Source organism: Micromesistius poutassou (assembly GCF_964030765.1).
Source record: "Micromesistius poutassou genome assembly, chromosome: 10".
Lineage (NCBI taxonomy): Eukaryota > Metazoa > Chordata > Actinopteri > Gadiformes > Gadidae > Micromesistius > Micromesistius poutassou.
Genome location: NC_140280.1, coordinates 2,470,893 through 2,494,449, shown reverse-complemented (window position 1 = coordinate 2,494,449; position 23,557 = coordinate 2,470,893). Strand labels below are relative to the sequence as shown.

Below are 23,557 nucleotides of genomic sequence, written 5' to 3'. Positions count from 1 at the left end.
TGCATCTTCCCTGGATGCCACAGTGGGAAACGTAACGTTAACGGTTCGTTTACTTTATTTAAGTTTCCGACCGAAGACGGTCTCTCTCCGGTGATGGGCGTGGTTTCCTGGCCTGCAGCGCACACGCCCCCACCGTCCTGAGCCAGGGATTACTGCTCATTTTTCATCAACTTTGAAGCATAATTTTATATACTTCGCGATTTTTTTAGTCCTTCAAATTTGGCAGGGTGGTTAATAATATATTTTCCTGTGGTATTATAAACTCAAAACCCATAATTATTCTTGTTTACCCGGTCTTTAACTTATCAACCCCAGCGGATTCCGTTGCAAAGCGACGTCAACGTCTTTGGCGGGCTATTTCTCTTCTGATCAACACTACGGATGGTAATTGTAAAAAGACACACCGTGTAAAGTTACTTTTTCGTTTTGGCAACTTGTAACCGTGTAATAAGCGGGATAATGTATAGAAAGAGAGAGAGAGAGAGAGAGAGAGAGAGAGAGAGAGAGAGAGAGAGAGAGAGAGAGAGAGAGAGAGAGAGAGAGAGAGAGAGAGAGAGAGAGAGAGAGAGAGAGAGAGAGAGAGAGAGAGAGAGAGAGAGAGAGAGAGAGAGAGAGAGAGAGAGAGAGACTCAGTAACAGAGCGCATCAGAGACCGGTATGAGGAACGCGAGATGATGTCGCTGTTTTTTGGCCACCTGGTCCGGAACCATAACTTAGCCTCTTGATACACCTCTTCAGAGCTCCGATTGATTTCCACGGAACCATGGGATTTGGGACTAACTGATTCGGTCCACAGATATCCAAAGTCTCTCTGAGAAAAGGCGCGGGTACGACGGACGAGATCAAGGTCAACTGACCATGACCGGGGGGAAAGTTCCGGAGGCGCTTCACTTCACCCTCCTCATGTCCCTCCTCTGCCTGAGCAACAGCGAGATTAAAGGTAAGTGGCGATGGTGACAATAAGATGCACGCAGGGAATCTGGATTTATATCGGAATAAGAAAAGACTAATTGCGTGTTTCGCGCTGTCGTGACGTGTGCACGCAGAGATGTTATTTGCCTTGCAGGCATTTCTGAGCGCACGTTGCAGTTTTGACATTTTATTACTGTGATTAAAGAATACAAGAACTTTTGGAAACTCTTGAACCTCGACAATTAACAGCGAAGCTGACGCTTGACAGGAAACCCTAGAATTTATTTATTTTCTGTATTATTGGTAATTGGTTAGTTGGTAAAACTTGACCATCAGGGTACATTCATTTACCATTAATTAAAATAAGTTAATAAGGAATACGCTTAACGAACAGTTAATTTAACAGTTAACTAATGGTCTAGGAAAAATGTACTAATGGTGTATTTCCTAAAGAGGTTCGTTTTGTAATGGTGTTCATGGTAACTAAAGTGTTAATGTGTACATTAGGGTTTGCGCCAACTACACGATTACCCCTATACTATGTGATAGTGCTTATTGGTGAACTAACTAATGTCGCTGAAGGGTATATTATTGTACCCTGAATGAAAAGTGTTAGGTGCTTAAATATAATATATTTGTATATTAAGCATATACAAAAATCGCATATTTTGTTATTTATTATAGTAGGTAGTTCCCGATAGAGAAAGTCATAGCGCACACATGTTGTGAGCCTCTCCCTCTTGTGTCGGCAGGTTATATGTCACGGATCTGTGCTCAGTTGTTACGTTTTATTGTAAATCAAACGTCAGATCCCATCTCTTACCTACACCGTCCGTGGTGCACGGACAAGCACAGAACGTCTTGGGCATCTCCCGATCACATGTGTGTACTGAGGCCGATGCGTCAACGGGGGAGCATTCAGAAATAAGTCCAGTCCACAAATAATTCTTCACCTTCGTCACTCACCCCCCCCCCCCCCCCCTCCCTCCTCCACCTCATCTGTGTCCTTTTCACCCGGGGCTCCCATTCACAACAACGCACTTCATTATCATTATTTAGAGTGAAATCGGCGCATGTACCCGTCAGCGACTGAGTCTGTGTGTGTGTCTGTGTGTGTGTGTGTGTGTGTGTGTGTGTGTGTGTGTGTGTGTGTGTGTGTGTGTGTGTGTGTGTGTGTGTGTGTGTGTGCGTGTGTGTATCCCATCTATGGTTCTGTTAGGAGTTTGGTGTGTGTGGGGAGGTAAGGATGTGTGTTTGTGTGTGTGTGTGTGTGTGTGTGTGGGGAGGTAAGGATGTGTGTGTGTGTGTGTGTGTGTGTGTGTGTGTGTGTGCGTGCGTGCGTGCGTGCGTGCGTGCGTGCGTGCGTGCGTGCGTGCGTGCGTGCGTGCGTGCGTGCGTGCGTGCGTGCGTGCGTGCGTGTGTGCGTGTGCGAGGATAGGCACATCTGTGTGTTTTTATGTGTGTGTATGTGAGAGGGTAGACACACATGTGTGTGTTTTGTCTGTGTGTGTGTGTGTTTGTCTGTGTGCACGGGCACGTGTGCATGCATGTGTGTGTTAGGGTAGGTGTGTGTGTGTGTGTGTGTGTGTGTGTCCGTTCCTGTACATGAGAGGGTGAGAGAGAACGATACAGACCTTGGTGTCGTGTTCAAGGTGTGCTCCTGCCCACGGTAAACTGACTCCTGTGACTCTTACGGCTTTAAGGTGAACATAAAGTCAGAGCAGCCACCAAGTTGTACTCAGGTGGCCTTCTTCATTGTTTAGTGTCAATAAACGTCAACAGCTTGCTCATGTTTGGTTGCTTCCTTTTGTTTGGAAGACAACAAAATATATATAAAAAGTCATAATCCTAAATTGAAAATATAGATACAAATACTGATATAAAATACAATGACACTAAGATGTTTATAAATGCATTATTTCAATAGCAACAAGGTATTCGATACATCACTCAGACTAAAAAGGGTAATGCATATTAGCAAACGCCATCACAAGTAACCAGAGTCTTGAGTGATGTCTTAAATGTGCTGGCTGTATCTGATAAGCAGCCAAGACATTTCCTTTTCCTTGGACCAAATCGTTGAATTAAACAGATGTTACGATATGTGACGTTAATGCGTTATTATTTCTTCTTGACTAATCGATTATAAAAATGTGATCTCGAAAAAACCTTCTATCAATCACCAATTTATCGGATTGATGGACTCATGGTAGCAGCCCTAAACAAGGTAATAGCTCATATCAACTAGTGACACGAGAGAAATTAAAACGACAAACAGGACGGCAGAAAGCCAACATCACAAGCGGCCCACTGGGATGTTTCCATAGCCTTTAATGGGCCGTGGTGAGTTGGTTATGTGTGTAATAAATAATAATAATAATAAAAACCAATAGCATTTATCCAGCGCTTTTCAAGGTCACCCAAAGCCTTAACATAGTGTGTGAGTGAGTGAGTGAGTGAGTGAGTGAGGGAGGGAGTGAGTGTGTGTGTGTATATACGTGCATGCGCGCATATGTGAGTGTGTGGCATGCATGTGCCTGCCTGTGCGTGCCTGTGTCTGTGTGTGTACATATGTGCACGCGTGTGTGTGTGTGTGTGTGTGTTTGTGTGTGTGTGTGTGCTTCTGGGGTGTGTGACACCTCATCCACTACCAGTGTTCATCACCTGGCTGATGCACGGCCGCCAGTTTGTCCCAGAACACTCCTCCCACCCTGGGGGTCAGTGGAAGGGGAGGAATGGACCAATCAGAGACCGGGGGGTGATTAGGGGGCCATGTTGGTCCAAGAGCCAGGGTGGGCATTTGGCCAGGACCCTGGGGTTAGCCGGACCCCCGGGGTTAGCATGAGGTCATTGTAGCATCCCCACCGATGAATGGTCAAGAATTAATACTGATGGTTTTCTTGTTTATTGAAATTCTTCCGTGAGTAGACCAATAAACCACCGTAACAGCTTGTGCCTCTTCGTCTTCCTCTCTACTTCAACTTAAAAGTCCTTCAAACAAGGCAGAACACAAAGCAACACAAATTCACCAGAAAATGGAAAGCAATAATTAAGGCTCATTACCACTCGATAGCGCTGTGTTCTCTAAATCAAATGGGTCCGTTACAGTCATGCTAAGGGTCACGGACGCCCACCATACATCATATGGTCAAGGCTGTACGAGGATGTCCTTATATGGGTGCACACATAGAATACATGGACTCCAACGCTAAGAAAGATTGTGAATGTGTGCCGTTTGTTCCTCGTTCCAAAGAGGTCGTTTTTTTCGGCTGCGTTGTTCTTCCTTCTCTCAGAATAACACACACACTCACGCACGCACACGCACGGAACGCAGACAAGCTTGCTGGGGGGGCAGAAATCTTCCGATTCTCAGTGGGCCTGTTGGTTGGGAACAGATGAAGACATCTCCTGAAGTTGGGCTTCGCACAGCGAGTCTGTCGGCTGATGTTCTGACTGCTCAGCGCTCTTCCACAACCGCTGATAAAAACACCAGCGCCTGTCGGCTCGTTGTCATTGGCTGGGATGATCCCTAGAAAGATATTGTTTATAGGAACCAAGGGTGTGGGGATGTGTGTGGCTCTTGGCTGGTTGAAGCTGCCTCACCTGGCTCAAGGAGAGATCTCTCCCTGAGTGTGTGTGTGTGGGCTGATGGCTGGTTTAACCTGTACACACTGATTACTCAATGTGCAACAGGTGTGCAGCCTCACCCAGCGCCAGAGTCCACTCAGGCCAGGTGAGGCTGATCACACCAGCTGTCGGCCACACACACCGCCCCCGGGAGCGTGAGGAATTCCCATTCCAGTTAAAAATATAGTAGCTCGTGAAACTTTACTGGGGTTCCCATGGCACCACTGGAACAAAGGTTTCCTCGATGTACTGTAAGTATTACATTAATCAGAAATATAGTCTGCATTTGTTTCAACGGGAGTTTACAACTGATTAGTGATGAGGTGCTTAATCTCAATGTGACTTCCTGAATAGATAAAGGTTCATTAAAATTGAGATAAAGCAGTTGGTTGATTGTTCAACATAATTAAAGGACCTGAGAGGTTTGACTCCTCCTAGCCAGCAGGATGAGAGACACTTGCTGACAGACGCTGTCATTCATCATCAAACAAGCAGTGCTCTCTCCACATAACCCATATCTATGGGTCTGAACCTCCTCATACATACACCAAAGATGGCTCTGAAATGAATTGCAACCTCCACTTTAACTTTGAAGCATCTACTTCGACACAAATTGATTTGAGACCACAAAACATCTGCGGTTTATAGCAACGTCCCGGAGAATGTAATGGCATCACTCAACCCCGCACTTAGTGGTAGTAGTCTGTTGGTGGTTATGAGTCATGAGTCAGTCAGGAGTTTCAGACTGTGTGTGTGTGTGTGTGTGTGTGTGTGTGTGTGTGTGTGTGTGTGTGTGTGTGTGTGTGTGTGTGTGTGTGTGTGTGTGTGTGATTGTCTGTGTCTGTTTGCGTCCGTCTGAGTGCATCCGTGAGCAAGGATGTACAAATGTGCATGAAGGCTGATGCAGTTTCCTTGTCATCCTAATTCTCGTCTGAAGCCTTCTGCCTTCCAAATTGAGGCAGTCCCATCTCCTTCCTCATTCGCCGTCAGGGGCTGGCAGACACACGACACGCACTCTTTGTACCGTGTTAACAAAAGCTGACAGAGGAGGCGAGATGGTAAAAGCAGGAGACGTTTTGAGGAAAAATTGTACAATGAAAAATGCCAAAATTGCCAAAAAATAGTCATAGTCCAAAAAACAAATCTTTGAGAGAATCTTCCTTGGATCACGGTATAGAATAAGTATAGCATACTCACCATCATTTCCCGGTTTCCCAAAGGCTATCGCCAGGACTAGCAGTCAACACAGTAGCAGGGAACCGTGCTATATTATAATGTATTAATAATATATGACATTATAATGTTTGGAAAGTGGGTTCTAAAAAATGCTGAAATCATGATTGTTTTTTCCCTGAGGGTGTTTGCACTGCTGTCTCTTCTAAAACCCTCTGCTCTGTGTTTGGAAGAATGTAAATGAAGTGAATACATAGCTTGGTTAACATTATAAATTCATGACCCCCGCTGGCTTCACACGACAAGGGGGAAGCATGAACTGTTGCTTGGGGAAATAGACAAGTCTTTTAGCAGATGCTAGTGAGAGCTGAGAGAATATGCATTCCATGCATCCAATGCATCTATACAAAGCAACATCACAATTGTTTGTTTGTTTCTACTTATTCGTTCTTCTTCTTATTCACTATTTACCAGCAATTCTTTAGTAGCCTACTCACTCCCACTCACTAGTGCTGTCTTTAGAACGCCATAGCTACAATAATGATTCGGGCGCCAGATAAATGCTATTGGTTTTTATTATTATTTATTACACACACAACCAACTCATCATGGCCCATTCATTTTAGGCTTTGGAAACATTCCAGTGGGCCGCTTGCATTCTGCCGTACAGTTTGTCGTTTTCATTTCTCTCGTGTCACTAGTTGATATGAGCTATTACCTTGTTTAGGGCTGCTACCATGAGTCCATCAATCCCGATAAATTAATAGTAATTATGGTATATTAACATAAAACATGACGTTTTTGCTCGTTTTAACAAGTATCATATTGAACTTTGTAAGATGACATCAGTGGTAACACTGTATTGGGCTGAAGCTCTGTGCTAACACTGTATTGGAGAGGAAAGTCAGTGCAGTGCTCACACTGTATTGGAGAGGAAGCAGGAGGAAGTACAAAGGAAACAGTCAGTGCGTTTACATGACACTCAAGAAAGTCGATTGGCTTAGTCCAACTATGATTGGATTACTAAGATGCATGTATACTCCTTAGTCGAGCTATACTCGAATCGAATTGGCTTACTCATAGTCGAGTTAAGACCCCTAGATAATGCGATTCATAGTCGAGCTAAGCGTGCATGTAGCCAATCGAATTGGCTTATGCGTTGATTTGCGTTCTGCGCATGCTCCAGACCTTTTCCCGGGGCCGTGAGCCGGAAGTAGAAGGAGACGATAGTCTTGTTGTTGTTCTTGTTGTTGTCGCCGCCGTCGGATAAGGGATAACGAGGAGCGGCGATTTATTTAAAAAGGTGGCGCAGAAGATGGAGGAAGCCGGTGAATGTAGTTACCCCCTATAAGAATTGTGTCCCGGCCGCGGGAGCGAGCATGGCATGCATTCATTAAAGGTGGAAGCACACGGACACTACGCTTCGTTTTCACCCAAGGCTGAATTAAAAGTACATGTTTTTCTAAATGTGGGTCATCAACGAGGTTGTAAAGCAGTAACTTCGGGCACATCTGTCAAAATAAAAAAAAAATTCTCCCGACGTGTTTACGATCTTTATTCATTCCTTGCGATGCGGCGGGGAATGCCGTATACGGACGGGCGGCGGAGGGGCTGCTCCGGTGGGAGAAAGATGTTTTCAGCAGACAGCTGTCAACTAACTTTGGGTCGGCGATTTATTTAAAAAGCTGGTGCAGAAGATGGAGGAAGCCGGTGTCATGCCACTGTAGTTACCCCCTATAAGGAGTGTATCATCATCAACGTGCATTCAGTACACACTACGCTTCGATTTAACCCAAGGCTGAATTAAAAGTCCATGTTTTTCTAAATGTTGCTCATCAACGAGGTTGTAAAATAACTACGATCTTTATTCATTCATTGCGCCGCGGCCGAACTGAGGGGGGTATTCTCTGATATTATGAATCTTACAGACTGCGTCGGGTTCTCTGACTCTCTGGTACTTCCACAACAAATAAAGACTCCTAGTCGGGTTTATCTCGCCCATGGGCAAAAGGAATTGGGGGAAATTAACTTTGGCTTTGACTCTCTGAAGTCCAGATTGAAACGAACATGGAGGAGAAAGCGATGTTTCAGCAGACAGCTGTCAGTTCACTTCGGGTCCATATCATTTCTCCAACGCTCCATTGTTCCAACCTCTCGGTCGTATGCGGACTGCTCCGCCGGCAGAGCAGCCGGAGGAGTTGGCATACGACCAAGAGTTCGGACCCAAAGTGAACTGACAGCTGTCTGCTCAAACATCGCTTTCTCGAATGAGTTTGTTGTTGCTGGTGACAACCGGTGGCTCTATTACCACTAGTTGAAATGGGCACAGTGCCACCTATCGTACCGGGGCATGACACGCTTCGGCCAATGAATTGATTTACTCACCGCCATGTATACGCGGACAATTGCAGTTGTCCAATTGAGGAGCATAATCGAGCTATGGCTTTAATCGAATTAAGCTGTGCATGTAAACGTACTGAGTGTTAAACAGTTAACAGCTACTTCTTTACACTGCATCTTTACGGTGTTAAACAGCTAACTGTGTTAATAGTTTAACACCGTAAAATATCTTCAGATCTCAGATCTTCATGAAGCTTAAACAGAAGCACTGCTTAAAGCTGTCCCCTGATTGGTTGTTTTTTGTGTCCCTTGCCCCATCTTATTATGTTAAAGGTCATGGTCAGATAGCCCTCCTTAGCTTAGTGTCCGTTAGTGAAATAGGAAGCTGTCCCCCTTCAGGGCCAACATGGATAATTATTCCAAATGATCGTAGTGTTGCCTGGATATACACTGGATAAGGGACACAAGGATTATCTCCAAAACCCAATCTTTAGATGGGGGCCCGGGGGGGAAAACATGGCCAACTTTTTATCTCGTAATTTCACGGCTGTCTTTTTTGGTCCAAACACGTGTAGCGAGGGAGATTAATAACTAACAAATTGTTCTTCTTTTGTGTAATCTCTTAGATAGCTCCTGTGTTTGATCCACAGCCAGAGTGACTAATGTCCTTCCACCAATGTTTTCCACCCCAATGCTACTTTTGTGGCGTCCTTTCCCCATCCTCCCAGTCAGGGCCCTAGCTGTAAGCCTGTGGCTGGCCGTATGGCTCGCTGATCAATCCAACCTCCACACTTTCATTTACATTCAAATGTACATTTACATTTAGGGCATTTAGCAGACGCTTTTATCCAAAACGACTTACAATAAGTACATTTGTCAGAAGAACGAGAAACTATACGGATGTGTGGTAAGCACTTACAATCGCTAGGTTAACCCCTTCCCCGTATGCAACAAAGATAGCTAGGATAAGACTTTCACCACACCCCATGCCAAGATCAAGATTGCATGGCCACAGAGACAGAGAACTGTAGAGCTGGGTTGGGTATATATATATCCGGGTATAAACATCTATAATCTTTAATCTTGCTCGTTAGAAATGATGCTCGATGTTGTCTTATCTTCTGTGAAGGCTTTAGAAGTTTGACGAAAGGCAGATTTCTTATGACTTGTGAAATAGATGTTAAATCAGACCCGGGATGTACGACACTCGCCGAAAATAAAATGTTGCATCTGATCGTGTTTGAAGTGAAACTGAAGTTGAAACATTTGTTTTTAACCAAAAAACTCAGCCGCTAGGAATTTCATAACACCTGTTTCGCTGACAGGAAGGGGGGTACAAAGAAAAGGAATTGAAAAAGGGATATTATTAAGTTCAGGTCCCGTGGCAGAACGGCAATAGAGGAACCGACTCCAGGGGCTCAAGCTGCCCACACAAACAGAAACACACACTCAGCACAACAGCAGGAATCATGAACCCAATCAGCCGCTTTGATCCCAAACACTCCGAGCTGATACTGTCGGTGGAAAAGCGGCATAAGTCACCTTTTCACAAATTGTATTCGATATTATTATGTTGTGATGACATTGATCTAACCCGGCTCCCCTCTCTCTCCGTCTCTCCGTCCGTCCGTCCATCCGTCCATCCGCCCCGTCCGTCCGCCCCCCCAGCAGCAGCCATGGTGACCAGCAGGGCGGCGCCAGAGGGGGGGTGTCCCCTGGGCCAGTTCCCCTGTGGTAACATGAGCCTCTGCCTGCCCCAGCAGCTCCAGTGCAACGGGCACAAGGACTGCCCCAACGGAGCGGACGAACGCCGCTGTGGTGAGGACCTGTGTGTGTGTGTGTGTGTGTGTGTGTGTGCGTGTGCGTGTGCGTGCGTGCGTGCGTGCGTGCATGCGTGCGTGTGCCTGCGCGTGCATGTGTGTGTATGTGTGTGCAGGCATTTGCTTGTGTGTGTATGTGTGCAGGCATTTGTGTGTGTGTGTGTGTGTGTGTGTGTGTGTGTGTGTGTGTGTGTGTGAGAGTGCGTGCGTACATGTATGCCTTACAAATACATGCACAGTGCATATTTGATTAATTTCATCAATCTGAAAGATTAAATCTGTATTTGATAATTGATTGTCCAGCCAAGCACAATGCCATACATAATGCAGAAGTTATAGTTGCACTAAACAACAAGCAGCTCTCTGGCAATTACCTTTTATCTGAACCTCAAAGCTTCTGGTCGTGATAAGAAACAACATTTTCAAAATATTTCTAAATAATTATCTGAAATGTTAGCTTGAGGCTGGATTGTGCTGTGACACTAGAACATAACACAATGGTTCAAAATAACATGATATTCCAGTTCAACGGAACATCAAAATGACATTTTGTGTTTTCTGTTGCAACTGTGCTACGTACAGGCAGACACAGAAGCAGAAATAGTCTTAGTTCTGTGCCTTTGTGGAGCCAAAAAGCTCCTGGTTCCATTAGCTTGTCACACACTAACAGCGTTACCTGTAAACCCCCAAAAAAGACTGCCACAGTTGTTAATTTCTTTCGTCCAGAGTCCATCTTCATTTGTCCTCTTGTTAAAGACTTGTCTGTATTGATCCAGTCCTGCTGTACTCTGGGATTCCATGGTCAGGAAGTTAAAGTGCAGTCCATTTACATTTTAGCGCATTTGGCTTTATCCAAAGCGACTTAGAACGGTAATACACACCGACGGCGGAGTCAACCATGCAGCTCATCAGGACCAGTTAGGGTTAAGTGTCTTGCTCAGGGACACATTGACACTATCGAACTAGCAACCTTCCGTTTACAAGTCAACCTGCTCTACCTCCTGAGCTAAGCCTGAGAGACATAAGGCAAACTTAATGTTTAATTTTATTGTTAACTGCTCTGCAACTTGATGGTTCAGATAATGTGCACGTGTGAGTATCTCTTAGTATTGTCTCAGAATCATACAGTAACAAGCAGGTAGGGGTTAGGAAAGGCCCACAGGTAGTCCGGGAAACCAAAAGCTTTTTGCTTTCTTTTAGTGTTTCTCCTGAAAAGGCAGTTCAACCTTGAAGTTACACCTTGGATATGTAGTGTGGGTATAATATATTTATTATAGATATTACATTTTTTATAGGCACTTAGTGTCATCCCCTGCTTTACAAAAAATTAACCAAACTGAAGTGAACCTCGTCCCCAAAACCGTGATATGAACCAAACAGTGAATTTTGATCGATAATATATCATACTAAACATTTTATGACATGACTACATCAGTGGTGACAGTGCAATCCATCTGATAGAAATGAATACACGTGGAGAAATGAAGGAACGGGAGCTCTGTGTTTCAGGGCTCATCAGTGACTTACTGGGTTACACTGGGCCGTTCATCAAAGACCGCAAGACCTTTAAAAGGCTCCAGCAGGTGAAAAGGTCATGGCTTCGCCATTCGTCAGGGTGTCCTCGTTCATTTATTTATTTTATTTTATTTTACGTTTATTTGACAGGGACAATGCACAATATATAATTGGGCCAGATTTTAGCCACAAGATAATTTACATCTGTTGTCCCTGGACAGGAGTTGATGTTATAAATCAAATTAAAAGACAACATGTAATGAGTTGGGACAATGACCCAAACACACATGACACAATGAATTGGAACAGTGACCCAAACACACATCAGTGATGCAGAGTAATAAAATTGAGTAATGAAAAAAAAAAAAAAAACATGAAATAAGAAGAGAATAAACACAGAGACAAGAATCACTGACTAGAAATGTTCACAACGTTGGTTTGCCTTCAACCAGTTCAAAGCCTTTCAAGTCTGCCTCTTCCAGTGTAGCGGTCTGGAAACGTCTGTGTGTGACTCTGCATGGTCGTGTGCGTTAAACTAATCTGTGTGGGTCTCCTTCAACAGGGGACAACACCGGCTGGGCCGACCTGTTTGCCAAGACCGTGCCGGAAGTCGACCCTGTGGACTTTGGATTCCTGGAGGAATGTTGTAAGTTTCTTTACAGCGTCTGTCTTTACAGTGTGTGTCTTTACAGCATTTTTCTTAACAGTGTCGGTCTTTACTTACAGTGTTTGTCTTTACACTGTGTGTCTTTACAGCATGTGTCTTTACAGCGTCTGTCTTTACAGGGTCTGTCTTTACAGCGTGTGTCTTTACAGTGTCCATCTTTACAGTGTCTGTCTTTACAGGGTCTGTCTTTACAGCGTGTGTCTTTACAGTGTCCATCTTTACAGCGTCCGTCTTTACAGGGTCTGTCTTTACAGCGTGTGTCTTTACAGTGTCTGTCTTTACAGGGTCTGTCTTTACAGCGGCTGTCTTTACAGTGTCCATCTTTACAGTGTCTGTCTTTACAGCGGCTGTCTTTACAGTGTCCATCTTTACAGTGTCCATCTTTACAGTGTCTGTCTTTACAGCGGCTGTCTTTACAGCATCTGTCTATACAGTGACTCTCTTTACAGCATGTGTCTTTACAGCATGTTTCTTTGCAGTGTGTTTCTTTGTCGTGTCTGTCTTTACAGCGTGTGTCTTTACAGTATCTGTCTGAGCAGTGGAATATTATGCATGGCCCAACATTCAAAATGATAAGGAATTTTTAATGTTTTGTTCCATTAAATAATGAAATGTGCCGATTGTGTGTGTGTGTGTGTGTGTGTGTGTGTGTGTGTGTGTGTGTGTGTGTGTGTGTGTGTGTGTGTGTGTGTGTGTGTGTGTGTGTGTGTGTGTGTGTGTGTGTGTGTGTGAAAGTTGTGTGTGTTCATGTGTGTGAAAGGTGTGTGTGTGTTCATGTGTGTGAAAGGCAGTGAGCAGATGGAAATTGTTAAGACAGTTCCAGTAATTATTTCACTGCATGGCATCAACCACTGCCTTCTTTGATGTGGGATTGGGTAAGGAAAGTGTCCTGGACAAATTAGGTGCATCGGTTTGACACTAAAGGGCTGATTATGGTTCCACACCGCAAGGGCCTGACGTGCACTGAGTATTTCTTGGTATGGTCTCAGAATCATACGTTAACAACCAGGTAGGGGTTAGGAAAGGAAAGCGTCTGCGTGGTCCTTAACGTGGAACCATAATCAGCCCTTAAGGGTTCTAGTAAGGACAGGATCTCAACAAACAGGTAAACACATTTTAACTTCCCTTTGTTGGTTTCTCACTTTTATTGTGTGTGTGTGTTGTGTGTGAGTGTGTTTATATATGTGCGTATGTGTGTGTCTATACTTGTGTGTGTGTGTGTGTGTGTGTGTGTGTGTGTGTGTGTGTGCCTGTATGTGTCTGTGTCTCTGTCTGTCTTTGTGTGTTTGTGTCTATGCATGTCTGTGTGTGTGTGTGTGTGTGTGTGTGTGTGTGTGTGTGCCTGTGTCTATGCATCTGTGTTTGTGTGTGTGTGTGTGTGTGTGTGTGTGTGTGTGTGCCTGTGTCTATGCATGTGTCTGCGTGTCTCTGCGTGTGTGCCTGCATCTATGCATGTGTGCGTCTGTCCATGCATGTGTGTGTTTGTGTGTGTGTCCATGCCTGTGTGTGTGTGTGTGTGTGTGTGTGTGTGTGTGCGTGTGTGTAGTGCTGCAGGAGTTCCCGGACACGTGTGACTGCATCAAGACGGAGGTGGAGTGCGTGGAGCTCAACCTCAGCTCCGTGCCTCAGCTCTCCCCCAATGTCACCTGGCTGTGAGTGTCACCGCCCACGTGCACGTGTATGTGAGTGCACGTGACCTACGTCCTCATGTCTTCGCCGTGGATTCACGTTTCGGCGGCCTCACTCAGCGGTTGGTTGAGTTCCGCCCCGGGTTGTCTCAGCGCTCTGTTGGCTCTGTGGTCTTAATGGTTCGTGAAGGCTCTCTTCATGACCGCACAACATAGTTTATGTGTGCGTCGTGACTTAATGGCTAATGACGTTTGTGGGTCCTCCTGAGGCCAGTTGAAAACTCAATTTGCCTCATCACACACACACACACACACACACACACACACACACACACACACACACACACACACACACACACACACACACAGGACGGTCCTCCTTTCCTCCTCTAAAGACGGCAGCTCTCCCTGATTGGAGGTCCTCAATGGCCCAGAAGTGTTGATGGTGGATGGAGTGTGTGTGTGTGTGTGTGTGTGTGTGTGTGTGTGTGTGTGTGTGTGTGTGTGTGTGTGTGTGTGTGTGTGTGTGTGTGTGTGTGTGTGTGTGTGTGTGTGTGTGTATGAGCGTGAGTGTCGTGCAAAGCTTGTCCAATACATAACCATATCTTGATGGTACCAGCATACATCAACTCATGTAAGGAGTGCTTTCCGTCTCTAAGGATTCACTCATCTGATGAATACGTCTCAACCACGTCTCTCTCTCTTTTAGTTGGTCGTAAAATCGCTCACAGGCCAGAGACAGTGGGAGTTATCGCCGTATAATTACCGCGGTATTGTATCGTAGCAGCCACAACTCAGAGTTTAAGCACTGAAACACGTCATAAAGTATTTGAGAATCTGTGGTAAGGGGACTTATGTCGAAGGATGCCGTCAGCACATAACTCTCCCTCTCTCCCCATCCTCCCTCCCCGCCTCCCTCACGTGTTAATAGGACCTGGTTTTTAATTTATGATCTTTGTCGATACGTTGTTTATATCTTTTTATTTGTGAGCTCACAAACAGCCCGCTCCGCTCGCTGAGCAGACATCATGACTCGCACAATAGTGTGTGAGTAATAAACAGTAGTAGTAGTAAAACACTGTCAACCAACTACTGGGTGAAGGTAAAACCAATAGATACCACGCTGGCCGGGCTGGAAACTCATATTTCCTAGCTCTGCTATCTCTACAACCATGGAATACAGGCCGTTTTAGTTTTCCGCGCCCGGGGCTGAATTCCAATTCATTTCCTTTTTCCTCTTTATTATGGCTTGTTAACTGTACTCTTGTGTGGAGAATCAGTGAGTGGTGGAGCAGGGGTGAACGAGCAAGGCTGGAAAGGAGACAGCTGAGTTTCTTTAGAGCCATCTAAGGAGTCATCGCCTGTGGATGTGATCTACACAAACACACGCACACACACACACACACACACACACGCACACGCACACGCACACGTACCATTCGTCATAGTTCACTTAGAGACCGAAGGTTAGCCTTCAGCCATCAAGGAACTATGTAAATTGGGCATAGCATCTGAAGATTCAGGAAGCAAGGGCAACTGGAATAGCAAAAAGAACGATGATTGAAATGCCAAATCCCAATCCCCAGCACAATTTTTGAGAAAACTGGAAGATAATCCTAAAAAGAGGATTAGAGGATTTCAAATCTTTGACGGGTTTTATAGAATCAGGACCGGTGGCATAAAGCAAACATAAATAGGAGAACACACTTTATCGCATTGATAAACACGCCCACATTGATTCAGCATTAATTACCCAGTACATCCAGTCTGGTTCTGTTGGTCAGCAGTTCTCCTGAACAGAGTTCTCCTGTACATCCAGTCTGGTTCTGTTGGTCAGCAGTTCTCCTGGACGCCAGCACATTGATGCTGTTGATTCTATCTCCTTCCATTTAAAAATACGCCTTGACTTCATCAGACTTTGATTAAAACCAGATAGACCAAATACTTGTCAAATGTATTTTATTTCTTACACTGTGCTTCTCCATAGGCTGGTCTGGGCCACAGCACAGATATTAACAGATGTTAGTTTATGTTTATACTAATGCTCAACCTCTTTATGATATTAGGCTAAATTAACCTTCAATTTGCTTCGATTTGTACTTTCCCCAGCAGCACTCTCCTATTTGCATGATTTCTTCCTCCAGATTAGTGATTCCTGTGTTACCCAGTGGTCCAGCTCCCTGCTGCTGCAGCTTCACTCCCAAGTTCATTTTTGTAGCTCAGATGGTCTCAAATGTTTTTAATTAAAATATATATATATATTGATTCGCGATAGCAACCATGCGCCAGTCCAAAATGTGCTATATAGCATGACTGGCATGCTGCATCCTTGCCTGCTCCCTCTTTGTACTCTAAAGGATACAAGACTCACTTTAATCTGTTTTACAGATTGGACACAGCCGGCTCATTTTTATTTAATTTCACAATGGACCCATTTTGAAGATTGAAGATTGTTAAAGATTGAAAATTACAAAAAAATTATATAATAGAAAGTAGAAAAAACTAAATCTAAATCTAAATCTAATCAAGTAGGTCTGCTAGAAGACTTTAGAACTAATTTGCTGATTCCCTGAGGACAGGGGTGTAGCACACAACTCTGGGCCCGATACAAAAGTGTCTCTGTGGGCCCCCTTCCTCTCTTGATCCATGTATCTCATGCACATCCAGCTTTTCTCACATCCTCAGTACCATCAGGGGATGAAGAGTGTCTGAAACTAAGGGACATGTGGTCCACGATGTTAAACGTTGCTAGGTATTGTATTAGGTCATGTGACATTGTAGGTATAATGCTGGTTAATTTAGGATCTTGATTCATTCATGTTATACAATGAAATCGAATGTGCCGACTTGGCACTGCGATGTCCAACTCACTGAACTTTGGTCCGTTCTGACATCGCGGCCATTACATTACATTCAGGGCATTTAGCAGACGCTTTTATCCAAAGCGACTGACAGCGACTGACTACAGTTCGCACACACCCACCCACTGAGTATGTGAACTCGAGCCATTGGAAAGTCACTCAGTCCTTAGTGTCTGCAAAACTCACTCGCTCACACAACACCCTCCCTCGCTCTCTCCGTCCTCTCAGCCAATGTGGGAGAACGACCGAGATGGAGAGAGTTAAAGGAGAGAGAGAAAAACAGAGAGAGGTAGACAGTGTCGTGGTGGCCGAGTTGAACAGCCATCTGAATTCCCTTCTGACCCCCCCCCCCGCCTCAGCAGTAACAGGGTCCACTCGCTGGACCTCTAGACCCCCTGTGGTGTTGCTGGAGTCTGAGCCGCCGGGCCACAGACTAACGAGCAGAAATACTCACCTGCCATGGTCTTTTCATTGGACTCACGTTGGAGTAGTTCTTTCTGTCGGTTTTGTTTTTTGGCTGTTTTTGGCTGTTTGGCGGTTCTGGCTTTGTTTCTTTTGTCAGGAACAATGTAGGAAAAAAAATTTGAACCAGAAGATTATTTTTATTCTTTATTTTTTACTGCTCTTTTTACTCATTTGCATCTGGCGTTTTTGGTCTATGCCTCCCCCCTACAAATGAACTGAGAGGTTCCTAACTAATACACAAATTTGCAAATTGGTCTGAACAACATGCCAGTTAAAAACATGAAAGCAAGGTTTCATCCCTAAGCTGGCCATCCTGTCCCTGATCAGGCCTTTCAACATTAAAATTAAGTTAAAATGCAACATTATAAAATACGACACTGTGGGTGCCTCGAAGCAAATCATTTCCACATATTCTGGTCCTGTGCATCATTGATTCCATTTTGGCAGGAGGTTTATAAAGTTATGCAAAGCATTTTTCAGACGGACATTCAATTTAAATTTGAGTCTTCATATTTGGGTGCCTTAACATCAGAAAATGTTTCTTCTAACGTCAAATATTTATTTCGGATCCTAAGTGCTGCTAGTAGAAAAGCTATTACTAGAAGGTGGTTAAAACCAGGAAAACCTACTGTGGAGGAATGGATTGACATTATCTATGATATTTTTAAGATGGAAATGATTACTTTTGCTTTGAGACTGCAACAGGGAACTTTTTTGAAAAGATGGGAAAGATGGATAACGTATATCACACCAATACGACCATCATTTGTCTAGAGTAGATTGTTGTCCTTTTTGTTTTCTTTTATTTTCCCTCTGTAGAGGGCTTTTTGTGTCACTGAGGTTTACATGTTTTCAACATGTTTGTTTATTTAGTTCTTGTTCTTATTTTACTATATTTAAAAATAAAAAAATGCTTATGTGGATATAATACAGTATGTATGAGGTCCTAATGGGTCCCTGCTCACTTTTGTACTTCTTACTGAACCTGTGATACTTTTCTGTGGGATATTTACATCTACAGACGGCTCAGTGAGAAGTATGATATGTATTATTACTGACTGTAATGTATGGACCTGGAAAATAAAAAAAATAAAAATAAAAATAAAAACATTATAAAATATGTGTTTTAGAATATTAAATACAGTTCATAATGGAAACTAGATCATCCCCTATATAGTGTGTGTGTGTGTGTGTGTGTGTGTGTGGTTCACAAATAGAAGTTGTGAAATGCAAGAACATCCCACTACAAAAGGTCAAGAACATCCCACTACAAGACCCTCCTCTGGAGAACACTTTGTGTTTTCAATGAGACAGCAGCAAGACGTTTCTGTCGAGTGCTCGGCCTCAATCCAAACAGTTTAGGGTGAATTAGTGGCTCTCTGACACGCCAGTGGACCAGTTGTCCTGCTTCACTCTGTTCAAGGATCCCTGGGATCGCAGATAGATTACAAATGGGTCGATAGTTGTCTGCTCAGTGTGCTGTGCCCAGCCTTAATCCATTAGCATCACAATCGCTATCTTTCAACTCTGCGGGTATTTACCAGCTCTGATATGTTCACCAGATGTGTGTTTAATCTGGTTGGAACCAGCTTTTTCAATAAGAGCAGTATCCAATCTAAAGTTTATGTATTGCAAAATGTTGATCCTAGATCTCTGAGCTGATTTTGAGGTCGAGCAGTTTCATTTTTTGGAAGAATCTTGAGGAACTGAAAAACTGAACATGACTTGCCCCGGGCTGCGGCAGAGTCAGAACAATTCACCTACATCCCTCAATTACAATTAACCTAATACCTCATTTAGCCATTGACTCATTGACTCGTATTTACTTAATTCATTTAATTTCAATTTCCCTGAAGGCTGATGCCTCGATGTTGACCCTTCACCTCTTTCAGACTGTGATGAATGTAAGGACTTTAACGTGGAGGAAATAAAGCCACTAAAAGCAACTACTTTTCCAATGAACTCCTGGTGATTCACTAGCGTTCTTTCTGTTATGTAGCCCATTAGGCTGGTTCTTATCACTACACCCCTGTTCCCCCTGCTGTTACTGTTTGCTGAGGGCTTGATTAATTTGTGGTGCTACGTGGGTAATTGGGTGTAACACAATGGTTCAGATCTTTTGGCATTCAAGCACACACAGCACGTTCCTCTCCATTACCCCCCACCAGCCTTGTGCAGCCATGCTGTTTTCCATCGCTAGATGCGTGCACAGATAAGTGAGTTCAAACCCTTTGCCGGTCGTTATGTGGGCAAATTGGCTCTGAAGTAAAATCTTTGGTTGTGGTGCTGTAATAACTTATAATAAGCTAGGTTTAAAGAGTAACATGTTTTGTTTTAGTTCTGTTCTGCAGTAATAAGCTAGGTTTAAAGAGTAAGATGTTTGAGTTATGTTCTGCTGTAATAAGCTAGGTTTAAATAGTCAAATGTTTGAGTTTTGTTCTGCAGTAATCAGCTAGGTTTGAATAGTAACATGTTTATGTTCTGTTCTGCTGTAATAAACTAGGTTTAGGGGGTAACAGACAAGATTAGTTAGGTTTGTTTAAACAACAGACAGTGCTACTTAACTTCACAGTGAGAGCATAAACGTTGACATCTCACATCGTCACCACATTGTACCTCTCATTGTATCTAATTCAACAAGAAACTGCAGTAAGAAAGTGAGTGTGAGACTAATCTGTGTGCAGACAGGCCCTCTACATGTCCAAACCTGGAAGGCATATTGATTTTCCATGTTTATATTTCAATTTAATACATTTCAGTTCTTGAAATTGGCTTGTCCCATTTCATCTATTCTTCATCTATTCGGGACCTTGAGTTCTCTTCAAGGTCCCTCACCCATGTGTGTGTGTGTGTGTGTGTGTGTGTGTGTGTGTGTGTGTGTGTGTGTGTGTGTGTGTGTGTGTGTGTGTGTGTGTGTGTGTGTGTGTGTGTGTGTGTGTGTGTGTGTGTGTGTGCGTGTGAGCCACCATCATGTTCATGTTTGCAGTGTGGTGCTCGTGAGTGAGCGGTTTACTGCCTGGATGGTGATGCTGGAGGAGTACAGTTTACATCTCCTGCATCCCCTCCCTCAGACAGATGTTCCATCTGTCATTAGCATTAATGGGTTCTCTGGACTAAGACTTCCATGAGACTCTGAACTCAATGCTTAATTTGTGGGATTACATAATTAATCTCATATGATCTTTAAATTATCTCTCTCTCTTTCTCTTTCTCTCCCTCTCCCTTTCCCCCCCCCCCCCCCCCTCCCCTCTCTCTCTCTCTCTCTCTCTCTCTCTCTCTCTCTCTCTCTCTCTCTCTCTCTCTCTCTCTCTCCGTTCCAGGTCCTTGAGGAGCAATAAGATACGAGTGTTGTCCGACTATGTTTTCTCTGAATATTCCTCGCTGGAGAGATTGTAAGTTATTCCTCCAGAAATGACAGTCCAATACATTAAGAGTCTCAAACATGTATACCTGCAGTACCTAATAAAATGTGCAGCAAGACAACTTTACCAGTGAATTGAATTGAATTGAAATGTCTTTAATGTCCCCAGGGGGCAATTTGGTTCACACCAGGTAGCCAACACATACACATTCGCACAAAAACACATAAAAACATGGAATGATAAATAAATAAAAACACATAAATACACATGTACACTATATATATATATAGTTACAGTTATAGTTATTAGCAAAGGGACAGGTCAGCAAAGTCAAATGTTAGGAACTCACAAGTCTTGGTGGAATAAAGATTGATAGGAAGACCAAACAGGCCATAAATAGTTAATTTCTAAATAACATACAAAAACGGTTGATTTCAAACCTTAACCGCTTTCGCCTTTGACTTTATATTGAGAAATGAGTTAGCACTTTATCGAAACTCCCAGACAAATGAATGACGACCCTTTGCCAACGAGGAGATGGAGTGAAACGTTGGCCTCAGGGACTCAGAGACGAAAGGGGTTGCGTGACAGAGAAGACAGCTGCGTGCTATCTCCCAGCCGAGCTTTGAACAACATGTTGATTTATTGGCGTGCGAGCCGACAAATAATACCGACTTTGATTTGCATGTTGGGAACAAAGCGCAAAGAGATTTATTCAACCGAAAGAACATTCAGCACCGCTCGGGAGGAGAAACACTTTGCAGGACGCACAATGCCGCGCGTGCGTTGCATAATGCATCAGTTCGTGTTCTCAACCAACACGCCTAGATCTCAAAGACTTCACTTCACCGAGACAAGAGATCAAGGTGAAAAACCGAAATCAAGGCGATTTCCATGAATCACCGTTGGTTTCATGGAAAGGGTGATATAAATCTCATTCGTCATTATCATAGCGCGACGAGATAGTATTCATCGCTAAGCGAGGAGGCTGGATGAGCACTAGTGGCTCTCAGACCAATAGATCATACTACCAAGTGGCAGTTTTTGAGATGCCGGTTAAGAGAGGAATTCTAGACCTTTACTCCCTAGAGGGGAGTAAAGGTCAAAACATCTGCACAACAAACGCATGAAGAAACTTTTAAGACCATCCCATCGACTATGTTTTAACTCACAAGGTGAGCTATTGTACTGAGAGTAGGATAGAGCGAGGCGGAGACACATGTGACATAGTGATTTAGCGATTTGTTCCTTTTTGTCCCCATGCTGTAATATGGCGCCAATCACTGTCCCGCATACACTGCCTTCACTAAATCACAATCTGCACCGGGTTTTTCTTTAGTTTGTCCTCATCTTTGGTTCCTTCTTGGCACTCAGGTTCCTCCAAGACAACGGCCTGCACACCATATCCAAGCACGCCTTCAGCGGCCTCCACGCGCTCAAGAGACTGTGAGTGTCCTGCTTACCGATAGACAGTGAACTCCGAGACATCGCACGCACGCGGCTCTGCTTTGAATTCTCGTTGAAGGGAACCTAACCAAATGTGCCCTGCAGTTGAATGCTTAAGCTGATGTCCGCAGCGCTGCTGTTTGTCTTGGCCTTGGACTCGCTCGCTTGAATTGGAAATGCGCAGAGGGGGCAGACGCTTAAGGCCACAGCCGCTGAGGTCACGCCCTGGTAGGGCCTTAGTGCTGGTGCTTAGCCGAACTGGAGTGCACTATTGTATTATAGGGTGGCTGGATGGGCTCAGAAGCTGGAGACTATTTGTTTAGGGAAAGAAGGCAATATATTGTTGATGCAGTTACAATGTAGACTGAAGAAACATACAATAAGATTGTTTCATTTGTATTTTTGGCTTGTCTCCCTTTCCCCCTTTCCATCTCTCTCTCTTGCTGTCCCTATCTCTTTCGCTCTCTCCATTGCTCCCTTGCTCTATCTCTCTCTCTCTCTCCCTACATCTCTCTCTTGCTCTCTCTCTCTCTCTCTCTCTCTCTCTCTCTCTCTGACTCGGTCGCTGTCTCTGTCTCTGTCTCTGTCTCTGTCTCTCTTTCTCTCTCTCTCTCTCTCTCTCTGTCCCAGGTTTCTAAGTGAAAACGTGATATCCTCTCTGAGCCCAGGAGTATTCAGAGATCTCCATCAGTTACACTGGTTGTAAGTATGGGTGGACCACACACACACACACACACACACACATTGGAATTTGAGGTATCCCGACCTAAATTGAACAGATCAGATTTCAGATGGATTTCGAACACTATGTGATTTAATAATAAAAAGTGTTTTGGTCTGAGAGTTTAGGGAAAGAATTTTCATTTTTTTAACTGTTATGAGCATTTTAATAAGTGATGTTGCATATGAAATGCACCACACACCATAGCGTTACACTATATGTGTCCAGGAAGCCTGACTCTCTCTCGGATGCAGATAGTAAACTGATCAGACAGAGCTTCCCCATCCACACACACTGCGGCGTTATGCAATAAGTGTCCGAAAAGCCAGACTTTCGTTTGGACTCCACAGTCAACCGCTGCCCAGACAAAGAAAGATAGACGTTCACACAGACTGCACCGCCGAAAAGAACGTCACCTGCGTTCACAGCAGAGTGGAACATTGGCAATTGTGGTTCTAGCAGAACCAAAGCACGCCTCTGTCTGCTTTTCATTCGGTTTCTGTTTTGTTTCAGTTAGAAAAAGGTTTTGTATGCGAGTGTTTTGATCTCCGTGTCCCAAAAACAAAATGCACTGCCCCGAGAATGAACGAATGAATCACTGTCCTCTATTCATCACACACAAGGAGTGAGGGTTTTTTTTGTGCTGTATTCGTTTCATGAAGCTTTTGAAATATTTTTTTATCTTGAATCCCCCCCACACTGCAACAACACCCCCCTTCTCATCATTTTGAAAGATGCTGGTAGCAAAATGTATCACCATCTATCATTGCGTGGACACCCTGGTGCTTTGGAGCTTTGAGATAGGACTAGGTGCACTGGTTACCTGGTGTTGGAGTGTTTGTGGATGGTGGCTGGTTTAAGCAGCCTCACCTGGCTGAGTCGGATTGGACTCTGGGGCTGGGTGAGGCTGCACACTTGTGGTGCATTGAGTTACCCAGTGCGCACAGGTTAAACCAGCCATCAGCACACACGTTCAGGGAGGTTTCTCCTAGATGGCGGCATGGAGCACCAGCTCATGGA

The 23,557-nt window shown here is 44.2% G+C and overlaps 1 protein-coding gene across 1 annotated transcript in view; it reads left to right on the top strand.

The window, feature by feature from the left end:
* Positions 1 to 858: 858 nt before the first annotated feature.
* rxfp2a (relaxin family peptide receptor 2a) overlaps positions 859 to 23,557 on the top strand; it is a gene marked incomplete at both ends in the record, with an annotated part of 46,224 nt that continues 23,525 nt past the window's right edge. The window contains 9 exon segments of the mRNA XM_084474181.1: positions 859 to 940; positions 9,721 to 9,870; positions 11,950 to 12,033; positions 13,601 to 13,706; positions 20,329 to 20,400; positions 21,745 to 21,816; positions 21,948 to 21,985; positions 21,988 to 22,033; positions 22,447 to 22,518. Coding sequence (XP_084330307.1) covers positions 859 to 940; positions 9,721 to 9,870; positions 11,950 to 12,033; positions 13,601 to 13,706; positions 20,329 to 20,400; positions 21,745 to 21,816; positions 21,948 to 21,985; positions 21,988 to 22,033; positions 22,447 to 22,518 — 722 coding nt within the window.